General features: G+C 39.1%; 1 protein-coding gene across 6 annotated transcripts; it reads left to right on the forward strand.

Annotated features, from left to right (window-relative positions):
* The first annotated feature begins 184 nt into the window (after nucleotides 1-184).
* Nucleotides 185-18687, forward strand: TBP (TATA-box binding protein). 6 transcript variants are annotated; one of them, XM_009242466.4, is made up of 8 exons: nucleotides 185-368; nucleotides 2785-2989; nucleotides 7662-8071; nucleotides 10399-10486; nucleotides 12758-12849; nucleotides 15448-15615; nucleotides 17253-17347; nucleotides 18016-18687. In XM_009242466.4, exons 2-8 carry the CDS (start codon nucleotides 2936-2938, stop codon nucleotides 18093-18095), a joined length of 987 nt encoding a protein of 328 aa, XP_009240741.2. In that variant the 5' UTR covers nucleotides 185-368; nucleotides 2785-2935; the 3' UTR covers nucleotides 18096-18687. The 6 variants fall into 6 exon arrangements, with proteins under 6 accessions (XP_009240741.2, XP_002817654.2, XP_054414506.1 ...); XM_002817608.5 differs by having other exon boundaries at nucleotides 229-368; nucleotides 2788-2989; XM_054558531.1 differs by lacking the exon at nucleotides 185-368 and adding an exon at nucleotides 397-589 and having other exon boundaries at nucleotides 2788-2989.
* The last annotated feature ends 2817 nt before the right edge of the window (nucleotides 18688-21504 follow it).

Consider the following 21504-nt stretch of genomic DNA (forward strand, 5'->3'; position numbering starts at 1 on the left):
AAAACACACACACACCTATACACACACACACCATTTAAAAATCGATCTTTCCTACGTCCAGCAAGGGCCAATGAGAGACGGCTGTGGCACGGCGGCCCCGCCCCGGAACTCCTCAAGAGCTTCGCCCCTCCTTACCTTAAGCTCCGCGCCTATGGAAACACAGGAAGTGACCTCTGCCCACACTTCTCATGGCCTCGGCCCTAGTGGGAGCAACTCCCTGAAGCCGAGGGCAGAACTGGCGGAAGTGACATTATCAACGCGCGCCAGGAGTTCAGTGAGGTCGGGCAGGTTCGCTGTGGCGGGCGCCTGGGCCGCCGGCTGTTTAACTTCGCTTCCGCTGGCCCATAGTGATCTTTGCAGTGACCCAGGTAACAGCTTGTACTCTTTTCTGACGGTTCGGGCGGAGGCGACCACTGCATTGAGGCCTGGGGGCAATGGTGGGGAAGAGACTAGGAATTGGCGCGCGTGCAGGCCCCTCGGGGGACGTTCCTCCCTCTCGTGCTGCCGCCGTTCCGGCCTGTAACGGCCACTCGGCCGCCGCTCCCGCCTGGTGCCCTACTCTGCTGTGTTTCGCAAGCGGCTTCCCATCGTACGATTGTGGGGCTCAGGGTACTACTGGCTGGCTGGGCGGCGGCAGACAGGACAGGACAGTCCCTTACATCGAAGACCCTAAGTTTACCCTGCCCTGTCCTGCCATCCGCTTCTTCTCCATGTTAGAAGCAGATTCACCCAGATCTGTGCCCGCCTGTTTTGCTGCCAACATTGAGACGTAAATATTTTGTCAGAAGCCTGAGACAGCGGGCACGGTAGCGCTTAAGATGTAATACACAGCACTTTATTTACAAGGTCCCCCGTCTCTCGGTTCAGGCCATCATGGTTTTCCAAATCTCTAGGTAGACTTTTCTGTGAAAAGACTGTGCTTCATTTAGTTATACAGACACTAGAAGGCTATGCAGAATTAATTTGATTGCCTCCAAAAAATATCGGATTTGATGTTTCCATTTCCAAGAGATGGAGATACCCAGCAAACAGCTCTTTTCTGAGGATAAATTAGTGCAGTAATCACTGTGCGGTTTCTTCTGTAGACTTATTTGCAAAAAGTGGCCTGAAGCCACCGAAGGTCCTGGATAAATCTCTAATCATACTTATAATGGCTTTAAATCCTGCCGTCATTATCTCTTGCCTCAACCTTAGATTCCTGAAACGGAACTTCCATCCTCCAGTTGTACTCCTCTCAAATTCATCTAGTCTTGCCAAATTAGATCTATTCATACTGCACTTCCAAAATTCCATAACTGTTATTATTGCCTATGCAATAACATTGAAAACTCCTGGTAGTATGAGCCACCAATATGTGCTGTCTCATCTCCTGCAGTGACCTTCTATACAGTCATACTAAGCTTGTCGCCTGCATACTGCATGCTTTTTCAATCTGTTATCTCTTTCTGCTTGATTTCTCTTTTCTCTGAAGCCCTGATGTGTAAATTCCTACTCACCTTGTGAGACCCAAGTTAGATGGTCCCTGCTTTGTGAAAACACTGCCCTCTCTTCATAGTGATTGGCTGTTAGTCTATATTGTCTTCTCTTCCAGGGGTGTATATGGGCTCATTCATGATCACATACTGTATTCCAGGCATAGTGCTAGATGCAGAGCTCACAAAGACATGTAGGCTGGTTTCTGCATTCAAGGAACTTAGCTTAGACCATACCTGCTATTATAATACTATGTTTTACAGTAATTATTTGCATACCCTTCATATTGAACACATTGATGCCAAGGACTATATCCTCCTATCTTTATATCCTCATCTGCAGCACTTCTGTTATTGTTATTATTGGATAACTGTCAAAAAAAAAAGTATACTTTAAGAAATATCTCTGATAATATTTATTTCCAGAAGCAGAGCTTGCTTTCTTTTTTGGTCTGTTTTTCAGTGATGAGTATGTAGGATAGATAGTCTTTGGGGGCCTTTGCCCTTTCAAAGTGATCGTCAGAGTCTTTCATACATTCAGCAAATATCTGAGTATCTGTTCTGTACCAGCACATGCTTGAAGTGCATATGCCTGAAGGATCTTTGGACATATAATTTGTAACTTTGAGACCTCTAAGTTCTATGTGAGAATATGTTGTTATAAACTCATTTCAGATGTGTAGTGAGTAAAGCGATGATGATTTAAGAAAAGTCAGATAACAGGCACAGTTTCCATTAATGTGTTCTAAAGAGGTAAGGTTATTACATTTATAAAAATTCAGGGCTTTATCTTTGTGCAGCTTTTTTTTTTTTTTACAGTTTCATTACAGTAGGAGCTTGATAAATGATCACTCTGAAGTATATTGGATTGAATTTAATATTTACTTTTTTCCCCAAGACATTGTAGAGGATGTAAAATTGGAATATTTAAAGATCTAAACTTTGCTTAACAGTGCTGTGTATATAGTGCTTAGTAAATATTCTGCTCTGATGTTACATTTTGCTTAGGAATTATTTTTCTCTAGGTGTTTTTCCTCAAAAGTTTTTAATGCTGGTTATGACAGCTCGATTTTGAGCATTTTTCGAGTATTTAAACACGTAACAAAATGATGTTTGTTTTGTTGGCGATTTTACATGCAATCGCCGGAAACATGGAAGGAATAAAACTTTAGGATTATAAGGTAAAAACAAATGTATTCCAAAATAGCTTCACTGGTTTTCATGTTTGTGTTTTGTATAGCCATAAAACTGGCTTATAGGACTGTACAGGTTACCTGGATCCTTAAATTAAACCTTAGATTTTTTTCCCAAGCAGCATCACTGTTTCTTGGCGTGTGAAGATAACCCAAGGAATTGAGGAAGTTGCTGAGAAGAGTGTGCTGGAGATGCTCTAGGAAAAAATTGAATAGTGAGACGAGTTCCAGCCCAAGGGTTTCTGGTTTGCCAAGAAGAAAGTGAACATCATGGATCAGAACAACAGCCTGCCACCTTACGCTCAGGGCTTGGCCTCCCCTCAGGTAATACAGCAGGAGGGCGAGAATAGGGAGGGTGGAAATCTGAGCTGCAAGAGATGGTGTCAAAAGGCAAGGAAGGGCATTTAATGATCTGTTTTTGAAAATGATTTAATATATTTTTTAAGCCTTATTTTGTTGAGAAGTTCTATTAGGCTTTGAATAGGCACAATGGTGTTTATTTGGGGAGTCTGTTTGGAAGCTAAGTTATATATTTATGAAACACCTAATCTTTTGATAAACACTTATGAGCATGTTCCAAATGATTATATAGGGTCTTTGATTTTGAAAATCACCCTCACCAAATTATTTTCTAGTTTTATTTTTCCCCTTTTACATTTCAAGCTCTCAACCACCCATCTACTTTAAAAATTTTTCAGCCTGGCTGCAGTGGCTCACGCCTGTAATCCCAGCACTTTGGGAGACCAAGGTAGGCGGATCACCTGAGGTCAGGAGTTCAAGACCAGCCTGGCCAACGTGGCGAAACCTCATCTCTACAAAATATACAAAAATTAGCCAGGCGTTGTGGCAGGTGCCTGTAATCCCAGCTACTCAGGAGGCTGAGGCAGGGAGAATTGCTTAAACCCGGGGGGTGGAAGTTGCAGTGAGCAGAGGTTGTGCCACTGCACTCCAACCTGGGAGACAGAGCGAGACTCTGTCTCAAAAAAAAAAAAAAAAATCAATAACTTTTGTTGAAATATAATTTACATACAAAAAAACTCATTTTAAGTGTCTGTTTTGATAATTATATATAATGTATAAGTTACAGAACATATCAATTACTTTAAAAAGTCCCTTCTTCCCCTTTATAGTCACTCTGTTGGCCCCAGGTAACTACTGAATCTGCTTTTCAATGCTGAAGATTAGTTTTGTCTATTCTAGAATTTCATATAGATGGAATCATAGTGTATGCTTTTTTGTGTATGTCTGACTTCTTAGCCCAGTATACTGTTTGTATATCAGTAGTTAATCCATTGTATAGCTAAGTATCACTCCATTGTTTGGATGTTCCACAGTTCATCCATTCTCCAGTTGCTCACATTTGGGGTCTTTCCAGTTTGGAGCTATTATGAATAAAAGCACTGTAAACATTTGTGTAGACTTTGAATGCACTGTTTTTACTTCTCATGGGTAAATACTTAGGAGTAGGATTGCTAGGTCCTATATTGGTATATGTATAACTTTATAAGAAACTGCCAAACTGTTTTCTGAAGTGGCTGTATTGTTTTGCAGCATAAGAGATTTAAGTTGCTCCCCATCCTCACCAACACTTTCTGCTGTCAGTCTTTTTACTTTCACTCTAGTGATTGCTTAGTAGTATCTTATCGTGGTTTTGATTTTTATTTGCCTGATTACTAATGTTTCTGAGCATCTTGGCAAGTGCTTGTCAGCCACTCATACACAGGCCCACCTCACTTTACTGCATGTTTGACAAATAGAAGGTTGTGGTAAACCTGTACCCAGCAAGTCTGTTGGCGTTATTTTTCCAACAGTGTGTGTACTCACTTCATGTCTTGGGGTTAGATTTTGGTAATTTTTGCAGGATTTCAAACTTTTTCATTATTATCTGTTATTGTTATCAAACTTTTTCTTTTTTTTTTGCAGACAGCCACTCTGTTGCCCAGGCTGGAGTGCAGTGGTGCAGTCTTGGCTCACTGCAACCTCCATCTCCCATGTTCAAGCGATTCTCCTGCCTCAGCCTCCCGAGTAGCTGGGATTACAGGCATGCGCCACCACACCCAGCTAAATTTTGTATTTTTAGTGGAGACGGAGTTTCACCATGCTGGTGTCAAACTACTGGCTGCAAGTGATCCATCCGCCTTGGCCTCCCAAAGTGTTGGGATTACAGGCATGAGCCACTGTGCCCAGTCAAACCTTTTCATTATTATCCATTATTATGATCAGTGATCTTTGATGTTACTATTGTAATTATTATTGAATGCCATAAACTGCACCTGTATAATACAGGAACTTAATTGATAAATGTCTACAATGTGACCAGCCGTTCCCCCATCTCTCTCCCTCTCCTTGGTCTTCCCTATTCCTTGAGACACAACAATATGGAAATTAGGCTAATTAATAACCTTACAGTGACTTTTAATTAAGTGTTCAGATGAAGGGAAGAGCTGCACATCTCTCATTTTAAACCAAAAGCTAGAAATGATTATACTTAGTGAAGAAGGCATGTTGAAAGCTGAGATAGGCTAAAAGCCAGGCCTCTTCCACCAAATAGTTAGCCAAGTTGTGAATGCAAGGGAAAAGTTCTTAAAGGAAATTAGAAGTGCTACTCCAGTAAACCCACAAGTGATAAGAAAGCAAAACAGCCTTACTGCTTATATGGAGAAAGTTTGAGTGGTCTGGATAGAAGATCATACCACCCACACATCCCCTGAAGCCAAAGTGTAATACAGAGCAAGGCCTTAACTCTCTTCAACTCTGTAAAGGCTGAGAGAGGAGAGGAAGCTGTTAGAAGAAAGTTTTGAAACTAGCAGAGGTTTATTCATGAGCTTTAAGGAGAGAAGCCTTCTCCACAACATAAAAATGCAACGTGAAGCAGCAAGTTATCTGGAAGATCTAGCTGAGATAATTGATGAAGGTGACTGTACTAAATAATATATTTTTAATGTGGATGAAACAGCCTTCTACTGGAAGAAGATGCTATCTAGGACTTTTATAGCTAGAGAGGAGAAATCAATGCCTAGCTTCAAAGCTTCAGAGGATTGGCTAACTGTAGTTAGGGGCTAATAGAGCTGGTGACTTTAAGTTGAAGCCAATGCTCATGTACTGTTCTAAAATCATAGAGCCCTTAAGAATTATGCTAAATCTACTCTGCCTGTTCTCAGTAAACAGAACAACAAAACCTGATGAGAGCACATCTGTTTACAGCATGGTTTACTGAATATTTTAAGCTCTTTGAGATCTGCTCAGAAAAACGTTTCATTTCAAAATATTACTCACTGACAGTGTAACTAGTTGTCCACAAGCTCTGATGGAGAAGAACAAGGAGATTAATATTGTTTTCATGCCTGCTTAAATAATATATCCATTCTTCAGCCCATGGATCAAGGAGTAATTTCAACTTTCAATTCTTACTATTTAAGAAATACAGCAGGGCATGGTGGCTCATGCTTGTAATCACGGTACTTTGGGAGGCCAAGGTGGAAGGATCACTCAAAGCCAGGAGCTCGAGACCAACCTGGGTAACAAAACAAGTCCCTGTTGCTACAAAAAAAAATTTTTTTTAATTAGCTGGTCATGGTGGCATGTGCCTGTAGTCCCAGCTACTTGGGAGGCTGAGGCGGGAGGGTCACTTGAGTCCAGAAGTTGAAGTCTACAGTGGAGACCCTGTCTCAAAGAAAGGAAGCAGGGAGGGACATATGCTGTAGCTGCCATAGATAGTGATTCCTGTGATGAATCTGGGCAAAGTGAATTGAAAACCTTCTGGAAAAGATTCATGGTTCTAGATGCCATAAGAACGTTCGTGATTCATGGGAGGAGGGTGACATATCAACATGAATAAGAGTTTGGAAGAAGTTGATTCCAACCCTCGTGGATGACTTTGAGAGGTTCTAGACTTCAGTGCTAGAAGTTACTGCAGGTGTAGTGGAAATAGCAAGTGAACTAGAATTAGAAGTGAATCTGAAGATGTGACTGAATTGCTGCAATTTTTTGATAAAACCTGAACAGATGAGGAGTTGCTTCTTGTGGGTAAGCAAAGAAAGTGGTTTCTGGAGATGGAATTGACTCCTGGTGAAGAACTGATGACTTTACAATATTACATAAACTTAGTTGATAAAGCAGCAGCAGGGTTTGAGAGGATTGACTCCAATTTTGAAATAAGTTCTAGTGTAGGTAAAATGCTGTCAAACAGCATCGTATGCTACAGAGACATCTTCAGTGAAAGGAAGAGTCAGTGTAGCAAACTTCGTCAGTCTTATTTTAAGAAATTGCCACAGCTACCACCCTGATCAGTCAGCAGCCATCAACATGGAGGCAAGACCCTGTATCAGCAAAAAGATTATGATTTGCTGCAGGCACACATGATTGTTAGCATTTTTAGCAATAAAGCATTTTTAAATTAAGGTATATACATATTATTAGACATAATGCTATTGCACACTTAATAGACTATAGTGCTAACATAACTTTTGTAGACACTGGGAAACCAAAAAATTCATGCCGCTTGCTTTATTGAGATGGTCTGGAACCTAACCCATAGTATCTCCGAGGTATGCCTGTATCTTCATTTGTAATATGTCCTTCACATGTTTTGCCTTTTTCTATTATTTTATTTGTTGATCTTCTTTTATGGAGTTGTCAGAGCTCTTTACTATTCTGTTTACCAGTCCTTTCTCAGATGTATGTATTATAGGTATTTTTTTTCCCAGTCTGTGGCCTGCCTTTTAATTTTCTCAATGGTATCTTTCAAAGAACAGAAGTTTTTAATTTTTCCGAAGTTCAGTTTATCAATTTTTCTTCATGTTTATCCACTGTGTGGTATTAAAGAAGAAAGCAATGTGTATAAGAATAGCTGGTTCTTCCGTAATTAATGTTTAATAACCCCATTATTCTCTGAAGGTATCTGTCTTTGCACATCTGACCTGCTGTTCCACCAAGAAAGTTCCACAAACACTTAGCAGCAGCCGGCCTAACCTGCTTTTCTCCTTGCTTTCCACAGGGTGCCATGACTCCCGGAATCCCTATCTTTAGTCCAATGATGCCTTATGGCACTGGACTGACCCCACAGCCTATTCAGAACACCAATAGTCTGTCTATTTTGGAAGAGCAGCAAAGGCAGCAGCAGCAACAACAGCAGCAGCAGCAGCAGCAGCAGCAACAGCAACAGCAGCAGCAGCAGCAGCAGCAGCAGCAACAGGCAGTGGCAGCTGCAGCCGTTCAGCAGTCAGCGTCCCAGCAGGCAACACAGGGAACCGCAGGCCAGGCACCACAGCTCTTCCACTCACAGACTCTCACAACTGCACCCTTGCCGGGCACCACTCCACTGTATCCCTCCCCCATGACCCCCATGACCCCCATCACTCCTGCCACGCCAGCTTCGGAGAGTTCTGGGATTGTACCGCAGCTGCAGTGAGTACTTGGTGTTTTATGTTTCCTCCCACTTAGGAGTCCCTTTGAGTTGTGTTCCTGCTCTGTTTTCAGATGGATCCTTTTATTAAGGGAGGGAGTGGCACTAATGGTAATTGTGTATCAAAATTTGCTTTATTTCACACTTTGGAAAGGGAAGCAAAGCTATTTTAGTCAGTGTCCTCAGTAAAAGGCTCTTAACAGGTTTAGAAATGTGGTCATTTGTGTTTACATACCTGAGCCAATAAAATTTAATCTGACTTTCACTGTTGTTATTATTATATTATAGACATTTCCCTGTATCTGATATCGCTAAATCACAATGTTATATAGTCTCTCCCTTATGCTATTTTAGGTCTTTAGTCACAATATCAGTATAATTTCTGGTAGTTCTTGTTTTTTGTTTTTACTATGGGGGCTGCATATAAATCTTTGAAGGTCTGTGTCCTTCCCACAAAATGAGGATGACTGTTCTTGTCGTAAATGGATTTTTCTACCTAAATGAAGTGGGTTCTATATGTAACAGTGTAGTAGGAGTAGGAAATAATTTCGTCTTCCTGAAAAACCAGCAAATATTTCCAAATAATCCCATTCAATAAGAAGTGTATAGCTTTTCATTTTAGAAAGCTTATGACCAAATTAAAAGGTTACTTGCAGTCTCTGCATCTCCTCAGTTTTCTTGTACAGATACCTTCCTCCTTCATACTCCCTTTAGATCTAGTATTTCCTGTTTACATTTATTCACCTTGTTACATGTATGGTTGTCGTTTATAAGCTGTCTCTGATCATTTTTGGAACTAAGTGGTGTGTAATCGTGGATGCTGACTTTCACCCAAAGACCTAAATCTTGCCTCCACAATTTTGTTTGACCCCACACACAACTTTAAAAACAAAGTAATTTTAGTGATTTTAGAGAGAGCCCTTTTTAGCTCACCCTTGTCTATACCACTCCCATGTGTCCAGCATGCTTGTCTGACTCCCAGGAATATTTAAGTTTGCATTTCTGATTTAAATAATAAATTATAAATAGTACAGTCAGGTGTTTGTTTCTTGCGAGTGCCTTTGTTGTTCTGATACTCCCCAGAGCATCCAGTCATCCACATTCCTGAATTTCCACTATCTACTAAGAACCCTCCTGGGTGGTAGTTCAGTGCCCTCTCAATCTTGTAGGCTTAAGAGGGATTAAGGTAAATATTTAATTAATGAAAATATATAAGAATACATTTAACAATTATGTGACTAAAGTTGTGATAGATATACTAAAATCTACTTGGTATAGTTAGTTCATAAGTGGACAAATGCTAAAGGCAGGTGTGTATACAATGGTGATTGGAAGGAAATAGATGATATGGAAATGAAAACATTCATTGTGTGGATCAACCTAATTGGCTTTACAGTTGTGTATCATAGACTGCCATTCTCTTTTGAAAAAAATTATGAGCCATCAAGTTTTCAAAAGTATTGCATTTTGACAGTACAAGAAAAAGAACCAGAAGCAACAATGAGCTAAAACCTATTGTATTTGAACCTATGTATTTGAAATCTGGACTCGATATTCTTGGGATGGTGATTTCCAGGTCCATGCGAGACAGTTGTTGAGCAGTTAATTGCATTCAAAGGGCATTGCCCATTTCAACTATATATACTTTCATAAGCAGAAAAATGTATAATGAAAATGTGGGTTTGTTGTTTAAATTTTTATTAAAATTTCTAATAGAGTTGCTTTTTAGTATATCTTTATCCTTGTATAAGTTATTCATTAAGTGATTTAAGAACACTGAGAAATGAAAAGGGTCAGTGGACCCAGATGGCTCCATTTCTCCATATTTACTGAGAGTTAATTAGAAGAGAAAGCAGGGTTTTGCTTTTTTTTTTTGCTAAATACACTTAGCTCTTGTTTTTCAAAAGATACTTACTTTGAGAGAACTGGGCAGTTCATGCCTGCTTGTTTTCATTATAAATAGTGACTTAGGAGTAGGGTGGTGGTGGTAGCTTTTCAGAGCTCACAGATGAGAATTGAGTTTGTCTGTGAGAAGGCTAAGGGCAGGCTCTGGAGACAGACAGACTCAATGGCTCCTCCACTTGGGAGCCATTGCGTCCTGAGCAAGTTGCACTACCTTTAAGCCTCAGCTTATTTATCCAAATGTGAGAATACTGGTAACTTCTACCTCAGTGTGTTATGCATGATACTTGTTAAACAATAAATGTGAGCAATTAAAAAAAATTAAAGCCTGGTTGAAATAATCAGATGTCTGCATAATTTCTAATGCCTCATCCAACGAAAGTTAAGTAATTTAAATAGTCGTGTTTTCTTTTTAAATCTCTTACAGAAATATTGTATCCACAGTGAATCTTGGTTGTAAACTTGACCTAAAGACCATTGCACTTCGTGCCCGAAATGCCGAATATAATCCCAAGGTTAGATCTATTTTAATGTATTTGTTTTTTTTTTCTTTTTTTGTCTTCTCTGCCATGTCTCTATATTTTAATGTATTTCACGCTATATAACAAATGTCTGTAGATCAGGCCAGGCACAGTGGCTAAAGCCTGTAATCCCAGCACTTTGGGAGGCTAAGGAAGGAGAATTTCTTGAACCTAGGAGTTCAACACCAGCCCAGGCAACATGGCAAGACCCTGTCTCTTAAAAAAAAAAAAAAAAATTGGCCGGGCTTGGTGGCTCACGCGTGTAATCCCAGCACTTTGGGAGGCCAAGGTGGGCGGATCATCTGAGGTCAGCAGTTCAAGACCATCCTGGCCAACATAGTGAAACCTCGTTTCTACTAAAAATACAAAAATTTGCCAGGAGTGGTGGCATGCGCCTGTAATCCCAGCTACTTGGGAGGCTGAGGCAGGAGAATCACTTGATCCTGGGAGGCAGAGGTTGCAGTGAGTGGAGATTGCACCATTGCATTCCAGCCTGGCAACAGAGCGAGACTCCGCCTCAAAAAAAAAAAAAATCTGTATATCAAAGAGTTTGTGTTATGTTTATCCCTTGACACCAACAAAATGAAGATCTAAAGTAAAATGTGCATTGTTTTGTATCTTTTATTGAGTGTCTGTGATAAAAGAATCCTTGGGAATACAGCAGTCTATAAAATAAGCTAAGTTATATATATATTGTATTGGGATCATGTGAAGAATTTTGTATATGTATAGGGATGATGTTTGCCAGCTATAGTAGGCAAAGTAATTTGGATAAACATTAGCTGGGTTGAGAGAAATGTTAAGTAATGGACTTAGGGTGCATTTTAAAATCCCTGAAACATAATGCCTAAGATCTGAAAGATAGCTAAGGGTCTGAAAATCACCTTTTAACCACTCATAATGAGTCTGTATGACATGTAGCATTCTAAGAATTAATCTTTCATCTATTATAATCACATTTAGTTGAATACATAATTTTATTACTTTATGATCTTAAGTGAAGTGATATTTAACCAATAAAAATAGTAGAGGAAATTCTGGAAATTCAAAATAGCTAGGCTCTTCCTGGGACTTATATAAACTACTATATACTGCTAGCTTTTTTAGATGTTGATAAAATCACAGGGAAGACATAGAGGAGGTTTTAAACTAAAATTGTTAAAAGCCAGGCATGGTGACTCAGACCTGTAATCCCAGCACTTTGGGAGGCCAAGAGTTCAAGACAAGCCTGGGCAACATAGCAAGGCCTCATTTCATCAGAAAATTTAAAAAATTATCTGGGGTTGGTGGCACACACCTATAATCCCAGCTACTTGGGAGACCAAGACAGAAGGATCTCTTGAGCTCAGGAATTCGAGGCTGCAGTGAGCCATGATTGCACCACTGTACTCCAGTCTGGGCAACAAAGTGAGACTCTGTCTCTAAAAAAAAAAAATTAATGAAATAAAAAAATAAAATTGTTAAAGCAATCTAGTTTGTCATAGAGTCGTCTTAATTAGAAATATATAGATTTTTATTGTATAATTAAATGTATTAAAATCTTTAAGTTGTTTCAAAGTAATTATTTGCTTTTTATCATGTACCTAATAACTGAGGCCATTAATTCAACCCATAGTTGAAATATTTTCCCCTTGAGTTACCACCTTAGCAAGAAAATTTTCTGAAAGAACATGTTTCAAGCATAAAAAGCAGAAAATAAAAGTTAAAACTGTGTTTTTTTCCTAATTTGCATTTATATGTGTTTAATACATTAATATTGTTTCCAAAGGCCAATTGGAAGCAGGATTTTACTTCATTACCTATTGATAGGCTTGTAATCTGATTTATTAATTCCATTAAGGTAGAAAAGATTTATTGATTTGCCTCAAAATTCATATTAATAAAACAAAATGTATCATTAGAGAAGCTATAGTCATGATAAGCAGCAAATATAAAGTAGAAACAGAAGCACTGGTATTTATTGAGAACATAACCAAATTTTGCAAACATTTCTCGTGATGGAATGCTCATGTGAAAGAACATACAGATTTGGTATAACTTAGTAGTCACAATTGATTATTTTCTGCTCCTTATGCAAAGGAATATTTGTTACATGTGGTGTATGCAAATCCTTTACAGATATACAGAAATACAGGACAAATATTTTGATAACTAGATGTACTGTGCCCTTCCTACCAGTTGTGATTTTTTGTCAATGGGTGGTTCTCCTAACAAAATTGAGCAGTTTGGCGTGACCTCACTAATGATTCTCTCTGACCGTTGTAGCGGTTTGCTGCAGTTATCATGAGGATAAGAGAGCCACGAACCACGGCACTGATTTTCAGTTCTGGGAAAATGGTGTGCACAGGAGCCAAGAGGTAGCCGTAAGAAATTCATTCTTCTGGTCTATGGGTTATGAATGAAAAGGTGATATCTCATTGTTTTTAGGTTATTAGGTTAGCACTTTAACATGTTATTATTGCTTTCTTATAAAAACCATTTTAATACGATTCTCTTATTTTTATTTATTTATTATTTGATTCTATTAATTTTAGATAGCAGTGATTTCATTTTCTTAAAAATTAGATATGGGCAGGCGTGGTGTCTCACCAAGGTGGGCAAATCACTTGAGGCCAGGAGTTTGAGACCAGCCTGACCAACATGGTGAAACTCCATCTCTACTAAAAATACAAAAATTAGCCAGGCGTGGTAGTAGATGTCTGTAGTCCCAGCTACTTGGGAGGCTGAAGCACGAGAATCGCTTAAATCTGGGAGGTGGAGGTTGCAGTGAGCTGAGATCATGCCAGTGTACTCCAGCATGGGAGACAGAACAAGACACTTTCTCCAGAAAAAAAAAAAAAAAATTAGGTAAGATGTAATACAACATCAGAACTATTAGTAAAATTCCCTTTATGTGAAAAATGTTGTAAATAACACAAATACATCTTGAAAGGGAAGAAAAAATTGATCAAGAATTAAAACACTATTAAGCTAATGGTGTAAGGGCTTTGCACACCTTATTGGGCCTGGCAGCGTGACAGCACCACATATGTTGGCCACAGAAACCTGCCTTCTCACTGGAACTAGCTTTCATTATGAGTGTTTGAGTTGTGCAGATCTTAAGGAATGCACCCTTGTTATAAAATGTCATTGCCTGTATTCTCCATCTGAAGTGATCCTGTCTGAAGGTTAGTACTCTGGGGTCCTGACTGTTCTAAACAGAGCTCATATACCTGGTAGAAGTCAAAAACTAGGGGGAAAATTAGTGACATTAGCTTCATAAATGAACTGAACAAATAAACTTAAACTTTTTAAATGAAAGAGTATTAAATGTACTTGGAGGTATCAACACATAGAAGTGGGCTGTGGATATTTTTGCTTATTCTGAAGTTTGAAATTGTCTTTCAGTGAAGGGAATGCCATTGGTGTGGACATTCTGGCTCCTGGTCTCCAAGTTTTTTCAGAATGCAGGACAAGGATCTGTTCTTGCCTTTCACTTCCCCTTGGCCACAACATGCAGTAGTAACCTCTTTAATTAAGAGCCTTTTTGTTTGCTTGTTTTCCCCTGCATGGAACGTCAGAAACTTTTGGTTTATCAAGGCAAGCTTTTCATGCAGCATTTAGCCTTTTTGTCCCAGAGCATCTGAAAACTGAATATTGTATATCTAGTTGGATGACTATTTCATCAAGACAAGAAACCACCAATATATTTACCTGAAAATTAAAAGCATAGCATATATATATATATGCTTGATTTTTGTTCTTCCTGATCCCCTGCACCTGATAGTCTTTTTATGGTAATATTTTCACATTCTTTTTTGTTGTTGTTGTTTTTGAGATGGAGTCTCGCTCTGCGCCCAGGCTGGAGTGCAGTGGCGCGATCTCGGCTCACTGCAAGCTCCGCCTCCTGGGTTCACGCCATTCTCTTGCCTCAGCCTCCCGAGTAGCTGAGACTACAGGTGCCCGCCATCATGCCCAGCTAATTTTTGTATTTTTAGTAGAGACGGGGTTTCACTGTGTTAGCCAGGATGGTCTCAATCTCCTGACCTCATGATCCGCCTGCCTTAGCCTCCCAAAGTGTTGGGATTACAGGTGTGAGCCACCGTGCCCGACCTGCCTGCCTGCCTTCCTTTTTCTCTTTTATTTTTTCTTTTTTCTCTTCTCTTTTCTTCTTTCTTTCTTTTTTCTTTTTTTTTTTTTTTTTTTTGGCGGAGTCACCTAGGCTGGAGTGCAGTGGCACAATCTTGGCTCACTGCAACCTCCACCTCCCAGGTTCAAGTGATTCTCCTGCCTCAGCCTCCCAAGTAGCTGGGATTACAGGTGCCTGCCACCATGCCCGGCTAATTTTTGTATTTTTAGTAGAGATGGGGTTTCACCATGTTGACCAAGCTGGTCTCGAACTCTTGACCTCAGGTGATCTATCCGCCTTGGCCTCTCAAAGTGCTTGGGATTACAGGCGTGAGCCACCATACCTGGCCCACATTCTGCTTTTCTTATGTAAGCTCTGAACTGCTAAGTCATAGTTTATTCAACAAATGACATAGGAATGTCTATTCATGATGAGTCTTGGTATAAAAGAGGATAGAATTAGTGAATACATTGTTCAATAATAAATCTCATCAACATTTTCTGATCAAAATGAAGTTTGTTAGTTTTCCTCTCAGTAGAAATGCATGGGCTAAAATACAGAAATAGTGATGATTGATGATGGTGATAATTCACATCCATAAAATCTAGGGCTACAATAATTTCGCGGATTGAAAGGTCATTTTGGCAGGCCTACAGTTTTCTGTCAAGGATCCAGGAATACTTTATAAGGAATTGTGAATGCCTGTCAGTCTTTTCTCCTATTGCAAGAAGGCTGACCAGTTTACACTTTATTAGTTTACTGTTTTGGACTTTTTATAAGCTATTAGTCTAAATAAGTATTTTAGCTGGCTCTGAGTATGAATAACTCACTTTTTTCCTTTCCCTAGTGAAGAACAGTCCAGACTGGCAGCAAGAAAATATGCTAGAGTTGTACAGAAGTTGGGTTTTCCAGCTAAGTTCTTGGACTTCAAGATTCAGAACATGGTGGGGAGCTGTGATGTGAAGTTTCCTATAAGGTTAGAAGGCCTTGTGCTCACCCACCAACAATTTAGTAGGTAAGTCTGAAATGTATTATGATTGTTCTTGGCAACAGTTCATTTATAATCTAAACATTGTTCAGAATAAAACACATGCAAAATATTCAGTATATGAGAACAGTTGACATGGTTATAGTTGTATGTATTCTTGCATTGTCTTCCTGATGTTCTCAGTCATCTTTATCACCCTCACCAGCCTCTGCTTCCTTTAGCACTTTGCGGTACCCATAACTCCCCTTTACTGGAATGAATTTGATTCTACTTCTGTATGTTTTATCATTTTATTGCTGAATACACTTGGAATGCATGAATTGAACCTAACCTCTTGTATCAATTTATTTTCCCAGTTTGGATCTTCTCTTTTAGTCAACATTGTGTCAGATCTACCAGCAAAGTGTGAAGTTGAGCCATAGGAACAACTTCCTAATTATCTTCCCTGCTACTTGCAGGTGAAGACTCACAGGCAGGCAGCCCTGCCCACCTCACTGCTTCATCTCATGGTCTTCTGGTGTCTGTTTACAGGCATATTAGTTCTGTGTGCCCCTTGGGCTCACTTGGTTCCTCCTGCCCTGGGCCTTTGCACTTGCCACTTTTATGCCTAGTATGCTCATTTCCCTTTTCACCTAGGAAGCTCCCACTTGAGTTCCATGTGTCTACCCATTCCACTCTTCCTCAGAGAAGCCTGTCCTGAATTTTGTCTTAGGTCAGACACACAGAAACAGAGGCATCCTGTTTTCAGTCTCTCCGAACTGAGAAAAATGAGATTACTAGGCTTAGAAGAATATGTACCAGGCCTGGCCTGGTGGCTCACGCCTGTAATCCCAGCATTTTGGGAGGCCGAGGCAGGCAGATCACTTGAGTTCAGGAGTTCAAGACCAGCCTGGCCAACATGGTGAAACCCCGTCTCTACTAAAAATACAAAAATTAGCTGGATGTGGTGGTGCATGCCTGTAATCCCAGCTACACGGGAGGCTGAGGCAGGACAATCACTCGAACCCAGGAGGTGGAGGTTGCAGTGAGCCAAGATCGTGCCACTGTACTCCAGCCTGGGCGACACAGCAAGACTCCATCTCAAAAAAAAAAAAAGAATATATACCAATAGTCCATTCAGTCAGACAGCTTAATCAGGTATAGGTTAATTCTCAGGCTAGTATATAAGTTTGATTAAATTTCCTGACCACAATTGACGGCTAGAGAATATTTTAATTTAAGGAGGTAAGATATGATTAAAAGTTAAACTGTCAGTATTGGATCTTAGAAGTAAATGATTATTAGGGCTGTAATAGTAATTATTAGGACTGTAAAAGTAAAGGATTATTATCTGCATTAGATATCATTATATCTAATGATATAGAGACTGCAGACATAACTACAGGGCTCTTTTTCTTAAATCAGAAAATCCAGATTCAATAGAAATAGGGTAAAGTGATAGGAGGACAAATAGCCTTCCATCCAATGGTTATCAATTGATGCCTACAAATCGGTCTCACTTGCTTTAATTGTTCTGTCCTTTGATATGCTGCTTGAAGAACTGTGCTTTACCTCTTGACTAGTTTACTTGTTTATTCAATGTTTTTTCTTGTACAGGTCCTCATTTTATCTAAAAGCACACAAAGCTCTTGATTTCTAAACTGTTTTTGCAATTTTCCTTCTAGTTATGAGCCAGAGTTATTTCCTGGTTTAATCTACAGAATGATCAAACCCAGAATTGTTCTCCTTATTTTTGTTTCTGGAAAAGTTGTATTAACAGGTAAGTTGTAACAGGAAGTAGTATCTGAAAGTTTGTAAGTGTTTCGAGTATGGCATTTTCTCAGTGCTGAAAAGAAATTTCAGTGTTCAGACAGTGGGCTAGCTTCTTGTACAAAGGCCTGCCACCCAAAGTCTGATGAGAAACGTGCCCACTAAAGGCACAGTGAGAGCAGGGAAGTCTGACCACAGCTCTGCAAGCAGACTTCCATTTACAGTGAGGAGGTGAGCATTGCATTGAATAAAAGATGGTGTTTTCACTTGGAATTAGTTATCTGAAGCTTTAGGATTCCTCAGCAATATGATTATGAGACAAGAAAGGAAGATTCAGAAATGAGTCTAGTTGAAGGTAGCAATTGGGAGAAGAAGATTCATAAACCTGCTTGGTTTATGGCCTGGTTCAGGACCAAGGAGAGAAGTGTGAATACATGCCTCTTGAGCTATAGAATGAGACGCTGGAGTCACTAAGATGATTTTTTAAAAGTATTGTTTTATAAACAAAAATAAGATTGTGACAAGGGATTCCACCATTAATGTTTTCATGCCTGTGCCTTAATCTGACTGGGTATGGTGAGAATTGTGCTTGCAGCTTTAAGGTAATAATTTTACCGTCTTAATATGTTAAGAAGTGCCATTTCAGTCTCTCATCTCTACTCCAACTTGTCTTCTTAGGTGCTAAAGTCAGAGCAGAAATTTATGAAGCATTTGAAAACATCTACCCTATTCTAAAGGGATTCAGGAAGACAACGTAATGGCTGTCATGTACCCTTGCCTCCCCCACCCACTTTTTTTTTTTTTTTAAACAAATCAGTTTGTTTTGGTACCTTTAAATGGTGGTGTTGTGAGAAGATGGATGTTGAGTTGCAGGTTGCGGCACCAGGTGATGCCCTTCTGTAAGTGCCCACTGCGGGATGCCGGGAAGGGGCATTGTTTGTGCACTGAGAACACCGCGCAGCGTGACTGTGAGTTGCTCATACCGTGCTGCTATCTGGGCAGCGCTGCCCATTTATTTATATGTAGATTTTAAACACTGCTGTTGACAAGTTGGTTTGAGGGAGAAAACTTTAAGTGTTAAAGCCACCTCTATAATTGATTGGACTTTTTAATTTTAATGTTTTTCCCCATGAACCACAGTTTTTATATTTCTACCAGAAAAGTAAAAATCTTTTTTAAAAGTGTTGTTTTTCTAATTTATAACTCCTAGGGGTTATTTCTGTGCCAGACACATTCCACCTCTCCACTATTGCAGGACAGAATACATGTGTTAATGAAAATGAATGGTTGTACATATTTTTTGTTTCTTCAGAGTACTCTGTACAATAAATGCAGTTTATAAAAGTGTTAGATTGTTGTTATGATACCTTGTAAGAGTCATGTGATCATACTGTTTTCTACAAAGTTGTATTTTAGATATAATGCCTGAAACCATCTTGGTGTTTGCTTGTTTCAGTCAATATTTCATTGTATTTTGCAATGAAAAGAGATTAATGATCTGAGAACTCACAGTTGCTCGGGAAACGTGTATTTATTACCTTCCATATATTGAGCAACTCCTGTTTTCTAGGTATTTTACATACAATGCCTGGAATCCTCACAACGCTTCAGTTAGGTTTTGTTTCTCTGTTGGAGGTGAGGAGATAAGGGCCCCAGCTAAGGGACTTGGCTGAGGTTACACAGCTAGTAAGTGGTAAAAATGAGTGAGTCCTTCAGGTGTAGAAGCTGGTGCCCTATCCACAGGCTGCCAACTCTCTGCAGTAACTTTTTTTTGCTTGTTTTGCAGTTTTTTTCTCATGGACTATCAGGTGGACATTTGTGGGTTCTTAGGTTTTTAGGTTTTATTGTTAGAGTGGCTTGTTTTTTTTAATTGTAAAAGTACATCTTCAGCTGACTCAGAGGAATAAAATCAGAAAGGGGAGGTCCTTCCTTCCTTTCTCTTCTGTCTCTTTCCCCAAGATAACGACCAGATTAGTGGGTATCTTCTAAGCCCCGTTCTGTCTATCCTCTGGGCATGGTATTTGATCCCATTACTGGAAAAAAAAAATAATACATTCAGTTTTATAGCTTTCCCTTTTTTCAGTCAATATATCATAAACCTATTTCCATGATTGGGAATCTAGGATACTCTTCTTAGGTACCTTCACTTACTGAGCTATTCCTGTAATTATGGTCTTTACATGACCTCTAGTTTTTCACTATCATAAACAGCGCTGCAGGGAACATCCTTGTATGTGTTGGATGAGTGCAGGTATTCATGTAGTAAACTTTCCTAGAAGAGCAACTAATCAGTTGATACCAGATTGCAGTCCAAAGAGAACGGTGTATGAAATGTCCTTTTCTTGCATTCCCCAATCATTAGTGATGCCAATAATGTATGGATTAATTGGAAAGATATTCCAATATTATCTCCTATCTAAGAAAGAAGTATCTCTTCATGTATGTAGGTCTTATGTTCCTCAGTGAAGTTTTATAATTTTTTTCACACAGGGCTTTTATATTTCATAAGTATTACTTCCTTAATTCCTAAGTATATTATCATTTCTGTTTTATTACTGGAAGTTTTTAACACTTTAAAATTTATTGTTGATAAATTTTTGTCAAAATTTATTGTTGATAATATTTTTCTTATTCCAAGTTTAGTGAACTCCTGTTACCGCTGATTTAGTTGATGGCATTGAAAGTTCTAGGCATGTAATCATCTGTAAATAATAATTTTATGTTTTCCTTTCCAACATTTATTTTTCCTATCAGTGCCTAGGACTTTAGTGTATATACCTTAAAAAAAAATCATCTCTTACAGTTGTAGCTACATATACAGGAAACCTAACAAATGTATAGCATAATGTATTATTCAAAGGCAGACACCCTTGCAGCCACCAACCAGGTCAAGAAACAATTTTGCTGCCTGTCCTAGAAGCCCCTCCTTATGGTCCTATCCAGACACACACTCCTGGCTTCCCTCAAGCAGTAACTATTATCCTGACTCTCACGCATTTAAAGATAATTGAAGTTCCTTGTCCATTTCTTTTCTTTCCAATTTACAGGCCATTTAGTGTTTAGAGCTTCTCATAGTCTGGGGTTTCCTAGTTGGAAATTCATGGTGTAGTTTCCCTATTCTCTGTATTTCCTGCAAATTGGAAGCCACTGTGTAATTCCTAGATCTGTTAATTCATTAGTGGGTTGCAAAATGACATTTTAGTCATTTCATTTCTTTTTCATTTATTAATTTGAATACTTTTATAAAGTGTTGTGCTCCATATAGCAGAATACTTGCTTCTTTCCCCTTTTAAGTTTTCAAGATAAAATGAGTTCATATTAACATGTCCAATTCAAAGCTCATAGGGTTTTTATTTAACCAATTCTATATCCAATTCAAATTCAAAGCTTATAGGGTTTTTATTTAACCAATTCTGTATTATACTCTTTCTTCTACACTGAGAATTTTTAATTCTTAAAGACATGGGGAATGAGGAATTAGAATGTCCCATAATTACTCATGTACTTTACATATTTACTTTATCATTACTTTATCTGTTATATGTGCAATTTTTTTTTGAGACACGGCCTCACTCTGTTGCCCAGGCTGGAGTGCAGTGGCACAATCATGGTTTGCTGCAGTCTCAAACTCCTGGGCTCAAGTGATCCACCTCAGCCTCCGGAGTAGCTAGGACTACAGGTGCACACCAACACATCCAGCTAATTTTTTTTACTTTTTGTAGAGACAAAGTCACTCAACTGTTGCCCAGGCTGGTCTTGAACTCTTAGGCTCAAGCCATCCTCCCACCTCCACCATAACATTCTTAAGAGTAACAAAAATACTGTCACCGATGATTGCCAAAAACACTTGGAACTTTTTTTTTTTTGCTGTGATATCTGAAATTGTCAAAGGATATTCAGTATCTGAAATAAAAAGGCAAAGCTGAATATGCTGCTCTCTACAGCACAGGGGAGCTGCTGTGGCTGGACAGTATCTGAACCAAGCAGATCTTAAAACTTTGTAGGTGTTGAGAAATGGTGGATGCATGGACTGGTACCGTCTGTGGAGCCATGATTATTTAGGTGAGACTTGCTCATTATCTTGTAGTGTTTTAAAATGTCTTCACATTTCTAAAGGCAACTTGCTTAATGCATTTTTTAATTTAAATTTTTTATGTTGTACAGTTT

The sequence above is a fragment of the Pongo abelii genome, chromosome 5 (genome assembly GCF_028885655.2).
Source record: "Pongo abelii isolate AG06213 chromosome 5, NHGRI_mPonAbe1-v2.0_pri, whole genome shotgun sequence".
Lineage (NCBI taxonomy): Eukaryota > Metazoa > Chordata > Mammalia > Primates > Hominidae > Pongo > Pongo abelii.